Consider the following 9,485-nt stretch of genomic DNA (forward strand, 5'->3'; position numbering starts at 1 on the left):
TGACGGATGTTTTGCCAAGGAGGATGGGGAGCATGTGGTCTTCCAGAGGCAGATGTGAACAGCACATCCCCTGGAGGGGCAAGATGTTTTCCACCTGTCCGGGTTCATTGTCGGAGATGTGGAGAAAGTGGGTTAGCATCTTTTGGAGCAAAGGTCCTGCAGAAAGTAAGAGAAGAGGAGCATCATGGGGCAGCCAGGGGAGGGAGCCAGGGGGCCCACGGTAAGTGCTGTCACCACTGGTCCCGGGACGCAGCAGATTTCTGTCTTATTTTTGAGGCTCTTTCAGCTAGTTTTTTTGAAACATTAACCTGTGATTTAGATAAAAATTGCTCTTTTTAAAGGGCACATTCTTGTCACTTTAAGGATTACCTGAGGCTTTTCCAATGACATTTCTAGACTTCAAGGGCAGCCACTGGAGGCCTCAGGCCATCAGTCCTGGACTCCAGAGGCCACTGTGGACTCAGGAGTCCCGGTTCCCTTCAGAGAGTGGCGCAATCCCACTTCCAGACAAGCCCGAGTGGGGAACCTGAAGATACCAGGCGTGGGCATTGTCATTTCTGATACCCAGACTTCCCACACTAGGATCATCTAGGGTTGTCTCAAGGCAGAGGCCTGATCTGGGCTTCCGGGATCCTACCCACAGGTGACACTAGGTCCCCAGCCTTCAGGACTACTCCGAGTGACTTGGGTCCCTTGGGCTATGGCCACAGCCAGTATTTAGGCCTTTTAGCTTGGGACAAGAACTTGTCTTACTTTACATTTTTCTAGAGAAAGATTTTTCCTATAAAGGTATGTGTACTCACCAGAGAGACAGAGAGAAAGTGAGAAATCATCCCCCAGGAAGGATGGCTATGCCTCAGTCTCTTCTCCTCCATTCTTGTCTCGGGATTTTGGGCACACAGGCAACCTGGCGTGAGTTTCAAGCCTCTGGGTCTGGGACTCGAACTGTGGTCCCCTATGTGAGAGTCCAGTGATGTATCCATTATGTCATCTGCTGGTCCCAAGAACTTTTCTTTATTCTTTTTCTTTTTAGGGAGATTTTTGCTATAGGGCACGTGTGCTCGCTGGAGAGACAACAGAGAGACAGAGAGACAGAGAGAAGGCAAGAAATCACCCCCTGGGAGGATGTCCATGTTGCAATCCCTTTTCCGTTCTCCTCTCGGGATTTTGCACGCACATGCTTCTGGCAGGAGTTTTTAAGCTACCAGGTCTGGGGCTTGAACTACAATCAACTATGTGGGAGTCCAACCATGTAATAATCATTACACCATCGGCTGGTCCCAGAACTTTTCTTTTAACATGAAAAATACTTTCTTCAAGTTTTAGTCAATGTTACATATATAAATTTTTTTCACAAAATTACCTTCATAATTCTTTATAATTTCCTGTCAGACCCACATACTGAACACTTTGTGCTTTTTGTTTTGTTTTGGGCCTCTAGGTCCTGTACTTGCTCTGTGTTCTTGTGTAACAGTGTGTAGGTCCACGCACCCTTACAGGTGAGGTGCCTGCAGGGCAGCTTTGGGACCCAGAAGTCAGCTTCCTCTGTAGGCATTGTGCCTGCTGGTTGGAGGCCATGCCAGTGGGGTAAAGTTCTGCCCAAAACACAGGGCTCGCCCTGGATGGAGCCAACCTCTTTCTTATCTCAAGGGCTTTCTTAGTTTTCCTTCTGGTGCCTTTGGGGCTTATCTCCCAGCTTTCAGGGAGGACCACATTCTGGGGTCTGGCTTTGTAAGGCACCTATGGATGCCTGGCTAAGAGACAAGGTGCTGGTTTAGAGGTGTGGTCGCGAGCTCTTGGGAAATTCAGGCTTGAGCTAGAGCAAGACTTTGCTTGCTCTGTCTGGCACCGAAACAAAACCTGCAGAGCTGCGGAACCACTCGTCTGCCCTCTGCTCAGCGTCTGTAGCCGCAGCTTCTGTTAAACTGGATTAATTGTCCTGAAGTTACCTCCACGCACATTTTAACTTCAGTCTAAAGGTTTCTGCACACTTAGCAACACACAAGTCACCTAACTTACAGGTTAGGGTATGTTCTATCCCCAGGTCACCTAACTTACAGGTTAGGGTATGTTCTACCCCCAGGTCACCTAACTTACAGGTTAGGGTATGGTCTACCCTCAGGTCACCTAACCTACAGGTTAGGGTATGGTCTACCCACAGGTCACCTAACTTACAGGCTAGGGTATGGTCTACCCTCAGGTCTCCTAACATACTCTTACAAGAAGGATGGCATCTCAGCTAATCACAGCAGTGCAACCTCCTGCCAGTCAGAGGCTAAAAGCTGCCAAACATGACCATATTAGGGACCAGCAATTGGCGTAATGGCTATGTGGTTGAACTCCTATGTAGTCGACCGCGGTTCAAGTCCCGGGCCTGGGGGCTTAAACTCATGCCTGGCGCGAGTGTGTGCATGCCCAAGATCCCAAGAGGAGATTGGAGGAGAAGGGATTGTGGCATGGCCATTCCCCCCTGGGGGGTGATTTCTCGCTTTCTGTCTCTCTCTGTTTTTCTGGCGAGCGCACGCGCCCTATAGCAAAAACCTCTAAAAAAAATAAATAAATAAAATAAATGACCATTTTAGGCAATTGATGATGGCTGCTGATTGGTTGTTTCTGTTGGTCACTTTCTTTACTCTAGCTATAAATACCTATCTATTTTCAATTCCAACTGTTGCCTGGTTTTAGAGTTACAATGAAAGCCAATTAATATTTGTAAAATGAGGGCCAGATGGTGTTGCAGAGGTAACGTAACTGGACCCACATGGGGAAGGTTGTAGGTTCACCTCCCAGGACCAGCCTGAGCATGCTGGCTGCAGGTTGTGTGCCGGGAGTGCAGGTGGGGGGAGGGGTGGGCGGTCATGGCATGAGGAGCCTGTAGGGGGTGCCTTATGTGAGAAGTAAGTTAAAGAGAGAGAATGTATCTTAAGCTTTAAGATAAGCTCCTTAACTTGGAAAATTCTTGGCAGATATATAAGAAAATTAAAGTTCATAAAAAAAAAGATAAAAACTATCATTTTTTCTAGTTTTGTCTTTTAACACTTCACTTCCCCTTCCCTAAAGCAATTTGGCTATAATTGGAGCCACGTTCCCTCCAAAAGCTTCTCTTCTTTTCTCTTTCTTTCTTAGTAGATGCTAGTAAATGCTGAATGGATCAATGACACCCAACGACTATTTTTTTTAAGAGAGGTTTTTGCTAGAGGGTGTGAGTGCTTGCTGGAGAGACAGAGAGACAGAAATCAATAAATCACCCCCCAGGGGGGATGGCCACGATGCAATCTCCTTCTCCTTCATTCTCCTCTCAGGATCTTGGGCACACATGCACATGAGCCTAGTGTGAGTTTTAAACTGCCGGGTCCAGGACTTGAACCATGGTCAACTACATGGGAGTCCAGTGATATAACCATTACGCCATCTGCTGTTCCACCCAATGACTATTCTTGACCTACAAATGCAAAAATGATTTAGGATCACTGATTCAACTTTTTACCTCCTGAGAGTCTATTTGGGAGGGCAGCGGTGGGGGTCCAGGACTCTGTGTTTTGACAATTCCTGGATGACTTTATTTATTTATTTAAAATAAATATTTATTAATTCATTTATTTTTAATTTGACACAGAGAGACACAGAGTGAGAGACAGAGGGAGAGAGAGAAAGAGGGGAAGTGAGAAAGCAAGCCACTAGGTCCTGGACTCGAACCATGGTCAGCCATGTGGGAATGTCCAGCACCTTAACCACCATGCCACCTGCTGGTCCCCTGGATGACTTTTATGCAGGAAGTCTGGGGATTACAGTCTGAGAAATCTCTTCTAAAGGGTGACTTTCCTTTTAAGGGGCCACAAGTGGACTTTTAAAAGTTTATAGGAAAATGGAATAAAGTACAGATTAATTTGGTGCAGTAAAAACTGAAGTTCATGCATAGAATGTTCATAATATGCCTTTTCCATGAACATTTTGAAGGTCCTCCTCAGGCATCTGAAAGCCAATCAAGAACAGGAGCCACCTGCTATTTCTCTAGGCCAGTGCCAAACCTAAAACAAGTTTGTTGAGGGACCAGCAGTTAGTGTTATGACTATGTCGCTGGACTCCCATGTAGTTGACCGTGGTTTGAGTCCCAGACTGGATGGCTTAAACTCAGGCCGGGCGCGTGTGCGAGCGTGCTCAAGATCCCAAGAGGAGAATGGAGGAGAAGAGACTGTGGTGTGGTCATCCTCCTGGGGGGGTGATTTCTCGCTTTCTATTTCTGTCTTTCTGTTTCTGGAGAGCGCATGCGCCCTATAGTAAAAAACTCTCCAAAAAAAAAAAAAGAAAAAGAAAGTTTGTTGAGTGAACGAGGAAAGGATAGAAGAATGGACGAACACGAGCTGCCACACAGGCCCCCGCAGTTCCCATCGTTTCTAGAGTTGCAGAAAGCGCCCTTTCACAAGCCTCTTGCGCAGGCGGAGCCGGGGAGTCCTGCCGGACTACATTTCCCAGGATGCCCCTGGACCCGTGCGCAGGCGCAGTGGGTAACGACGGCGCCGGTCGTTTTCCCAGGAACCGGCGGGTCACTCACGCTCACCCCGTCGCTGCCCGCAGGTCTCGGTCTTGCAGTTGGAACTCCTTGGCTCTGCCTCGTCGTGTGTCGCTGCGGGCGGGAGTCATGGCCTTGCCGCTGCGGTTCGACGGGCGGGTGGTGCTGGTCACCGGCGCGGGGGGAGGTGAGCAGTGAGCGCTGCGGGCCGGCGCGCGCCTCGCTGTCGCGCCGCGGGTCCCCGTTTTCGGGGCTGGGTGACGCGCGCTGTCCAGCTGGCTCCCAGCGTCGGGGCTGCGGGCACTGGTGGCCATTCGCTTGGGGCGCAAGCGGCTGGCGGGACGGTGGTGATGGGGAAGCAGCTGACCTTGGTCGCGGAATCAGCTGGGCAGGGAGGGGGGTGGCCGCCAGCCTGGAGGAGGCACGGGGACGCCCGGCGCCCGGGCAGGTGCGGCCGGCTGCACCCCGAACCCCTGGGGCACTTCCAGGCCGCAGCCTTTCTCCGCGGGAGACCCCGGGCCGGCGGCGGCGGAGCTGCTCAAAGTTCTATCGACGCTCGTCCGCGGGCGTCTGTTGCAACTCTGCGCTTGGACGGCCTAGGGCCTGCAGCCCTCCCGGGCTGGAACCGCCGCCTGCGGAGCGGGGCGTTCTGCCCAGCCTGGTTTCCTTCGTGTCCGATGGCCTTAAGTTCTTGGGAGGGCCGCCGGACAGGGCTTACTTCTACTTAGAGCCCTGCTCCTGGAGTTGATGTGCGCAGGAAGCCGTGCGCAGTGCCCAGCGTCCCGAGCCCTGGCACAGGCTCTGAACGCGCACGGAGGTCAGGCAGACATGGAGGGGGAAGTGGGAGTGAGGCTCAGTTTTAAAGGACCAGAAAAGAAAAACCACCATGCACACCCAAATAGATGTCCTGCAGTGAAACTTTACACCAGTTTTTACCCAGTGGGTGACCTCTGCAGCCCCCAAGTGTTAGGGTCTGGGCCTTCTGCACTTCGATTCCTGGCCCCCCTACCTCCCCAAGTGCCTTACACAGAAAAAGCCCCCAGTGCATGAGTTATTTAAATTACATATTAAAAATCACACGCGATGGAATTCTGCCGGTTACTTCATGTGTACTTTAGCAATGATGAAATGCTTTCTTCCGCTGTGTTTCAGAAAAAGTGTTTAATATTAATGGTGGCAAAGTATTTCATACCCAAAGCTATGTTCATTCTAGAATTGTGTTTTTGTTTACTCGCTGCTTTTGGTAGCTATAAGTGATACACTGTGTTTTAAGTCTCTTTGACAGTGACTGGTAAAGTGCAGTCCATTTGCCTTCAAAGCTGGTACACTCACACCACCTGTATTGGAAACAGGTTCATGATATAGTAAATGTGGTAGTTACACAATACGTTGTAAATGCACAAGCTGGACTTTTCTGTTTCTTGTTGCAGCTTACCAAATTGATATTGAAATGTTAGTGAGTTGTGACTAGACAGCTTTGAACTTTTCACCTGTGGCTGGTAAACTGGCTGAGTTCTGTCTTACCCATGCAGGAGGGATTACATTTTAAATGATTCGATGATAGCTTCTAGTTTTGGAAGACTTTATATTTTGGGTTCTTTGTAGAAGAGCCTGATTACCTGTCTCAGTTTGTAATTTGTGTACCTGTCAGTCAACTTCCACTAAATATAGATGGTCAATTTATTCATCTGTCATTTGGCTTAAACTTAAAAATGGAGAAAGGTTAAACAATGCAGAAGCGAGCCTTACACCCTTGCTTGCTAGCCATGCTCTTCTTTTTCCCAGAGGTGACCACTGACTGCTAATGTTTTATATGTTCTTCCTGAAACATTATGTGCCCATAACACACACACACACCTTTTTTGAGTGTATAACCTTACGTCCCATACCTTTGAATCAGAGTTGAGTATCTTTTGTGTTTGATGATTGCATAGTTCAAGTTCAGTGCAGGATACAGAAATCACCAGATACTTTAGGTTTAACACAGGCAGCTGGGTTTTAGGTCCACTGGGAATGACTTCTGCAACAACACGGAACTGGCTCGTCAGGAGAGCCAGTACCTCAGAGGTTGTCATTGGAGTCCTGCCATAGCCCTCATAGCCGTGGGTGCCACGGGACCAGGATTGTGAAAGCTGCCATCCGGGCATTTGGGAGCCAGGTCAAGAGCTCGCCTCTGCAGCCGGTATTTCTCAGTTCCTAGGGAGTTTCAATAAAACCAGCCTTTTCACTAACAACTGCAGCCAGAAGGGGGCCCTCTGCTTCATTTCCACCTTTCAGATTTTGTGCAAGTGCATCTCATGGTTCGAACCCCGTTTACATTCAGCATCCTGCCAAGTAGATTGAAAGGAAGGAGAAAAGGTGGGATGTTTGAAGCTGTCCAAATTCTCCAGGCAGAGGTGGAACAAAGGTTGAGAGTAACAGAGAAGACACTACCATTGTAAATAATCGCTCACCTGTTACTTCAAATGGAGACTGAGTTATGTGGCCCTAAAAGATTATGCTGGCATTTCCTCAACTTCCTGATTATGTTCATTATTATTCTTTTTATTAGGATTGGGCCGAGCGTATGCCCTGGCTTTTGCAGAAAGAGGAGCATTCGTTGTTGGTAAGTTGATGTATCTCTCTTTTTAATCAATAGCTAATAATTAAAATACAGTCTTCAAAACCTCCTTTTGTCTATCACATAATTTGTTAAGGTTGAATTTTTTCATTAATCTTAACTTCTGCAGTGTTTTTCTTTTCCTTTTCGAAGTTGGATTTTGTAAGTTTTTAAAGAAAATTTGCTTCACAGATTTTTTTTTTTTTTGGAGAGGTTTTTTTGCTATAGGGCGCATGCGCTCGCCAGACAGACAGAAAGAGAGACATAGAGACAGAAAGCGAGAAATCACCCCCCAGGGGGGATGGTCACGCTGCAATCCCTTCTCCTCCATTCTCCTCTTGGGATCTTGGGCACGCACGCACACGCGCCTGGTGTGAGTTTTTTAAGCCACCGGGTCCGGGACGCGAACCGCAGTCGACTACGTGGGAGTCCAGCAACATAGCCATTACGCTAACTGCTGGTTCCCACAGATTTTTTTTAACTTTACTGAATTGAGAGAAGAGCAAGCATTTATTGCATAAAAAAATTCTTGACTTTAGCAAATCGTGCACTGTAATTTTTGAGCTGGAAGACTCATCTGCTCCTGTAAGATCTAAGGAGAGCCCCCCTATGTTGGTAGAAGTAAGAAATCATTGCATTTGGAGAACCGGAAGTTCGAAGTCAAGGAATCCAACCTATAACCTTCTCATTGTCTATTCTTTTCTCTAAAATTTTCAACAGGAATCTTTTTTAAAAAATTAAAAAAACTTAATCGCTGGACCAGTTAAATGCATTTTAGTTTTATGGTAGGGTTGGAGTCGGTGGGAAGATACTGTTGGTTGTCTGGGAGGATTTGGAAGTTTGAATGGTTTGGACTGACCCGATCTCCTTGGCAGTTGGTGTAGCGACACAGCAATGAATTCTCCCCAACCAGGCATTTTGAGAATAGCTGAATGAGTGCTGAGTGCAGGGGAGGAGTGCAGGGCAGAGGTCATGACCCAGTATGTATTGGGTTGTTGGAAGTCACGACATTTCATGACTTTTCTGACGACCCAGTGTCAGTTGTTTTCCTAGGGTGAGAGTGTTGGCCGCAGTGACTTAGTCCCAGCTTCCCTGCAGTAGCTGTGAGCTCAGAGACACACATTTCATTTCTCACTTGGCTTATGAAGACCCGTACAATGAGCAGGCAGCCTGGGTTTCTAGACAGAAGGCCTAACGGGTATTCGATGTCCTCTTCTCCCTCCATGTGGCTTGGAGCTTATCTTACGCAAGGGACACAGAGATTTCCAGTGTTCCTTGTTTAACACAATAGCCACTGTCTGCAGATCCGGTGTGCTGCTAAGGGCAACGGTACACTGTGACATTATAGCACCTGGAGAGGCGTCATGTATTTCAGCACCTCTTTGCTAGATTTTGCCAAGAATATTTCATTTCAAATCCTAAAGACACATGTTACTGCCTTTTCTTTCTTTCTCTGTGTGTGTGAAGATTTTTGCCACAGGGTATGTGCACTTGCTGGAGAGAGACAGGAGAGACAGTGAGAGGGAAAGTGAGAAATCGTCCCCCAGTAGGATGGCCACACTACAATCCTTTCTCCTCCTTTCTTCTCCTGGGATTTTGGGCATGCATGCACGCATACCCAGTATGATTTTCAAGCTGCTGGGTCCAGGACTCAAACTACGATTGCCCACGTGGGAGTCCAGCACCTGAACCACCATGTCACTTGCTGGTCCATCTTTTTATTTTTTTATTTTTAATATTGCTGTTTAGCTCTTAATATTTTGGCCTTGTAACTTTTGATTTATTTCAGTCTTCTGAGTTGTGTAAGTCCAAGGGTCTCATTTTACCTTTTCTGTCTATCTCCTGCAGGACCTAGGACTTTGCCTTGCGCAAAGAAGGCTCTTTGTTCACTTGTTCTACTGTCCATAGTCTCTTTTGGGGAGGACGGGCTGAGAGGGCTGAGATTGGTTAAATGCATTTCTTTTTTGTTGTTTTTTGACTAAGATGTCAACTTAGTTTCTAGCCATGTCTTAGAAACATTTTTACAACAATGTGTCTTGGGGAGGATCACTTTTATTTCTCTGTTACCTTTGCACTAATTCAAATGAGGAATGTTTGCTGTTCTGAGAGAGATAAACCAGGGCAATGTTTCTGTCCTCGCACTGCCTTGCGATAGTGGTGGGGAAAGTCCAAGGAGACAGAAGAAAACGTTTACGTAAGTTGGCCGAGTGTTAAAGGGGAGTATTTTTTTTTTTTTTGGAGAGGTTTTTGCTATAGGGCGTGTGTGCTCACCAAAAAGACAGAGACAGAAAGCGAGAAACCACTCCCCAGGGGGATAGTCACGCCACAATCCCTTCTCCTCCATTCTTCTCTTAGGATCTTGGGCATGCACGCACA

General features: G+C 47.5%; 1 protein-coding gene across 2 annotated transcripts in view; it reads left to right on the plus strand.

Annotated features, from left to right (window-relative positions):
- The first annotated feature begins 4,459 nt into the window (after nt 1–4,459).
- HSD17B4 (hydroxysteroid 17-beta dehydrogenase 4) overlaps nt 4,460–9,485 on the plus strand; it is a 97,643-nt gene continuing 92,617 nt past the window's right edge. Inside the window, exons 1-2 of one of the 2 annotated variants that reach the window (XM_006162347.3) lie at nt 4,460–4,697; nt 7,062–7,115. In XM_006162347.3, the coding sequence (XP_006162409.2) occupies nt 4,475–4,697; nt 7,062–7,115 (277 nt within the window). In that variant the 5' untranslated portion in view covers nt 4,460–4,474. Of the gene's footprint in view, nt 4,698–6,740; nt 6,869–7,061; nt 7,116–9,485 lie in introns of those variants that run through there. The other variant, XM_027765898.1, reaches the window with a different exon arrangement.

This window comes from Tupaia chinensis, unplaced genomic scaffold (assembly GCF_000334495.1).
Source record: "Tupaia chinensis unplaced genomic scaffold, TupChi_1.0 Scaffold139897_1, whole genome shotgun sequence".
NCBI classification, from domain to species: Eukaryota; Metazoa; Chordata; class Mammalia; order Scandentia; family Tupaiidae; genus Tupaia; species Tupaia belangeri.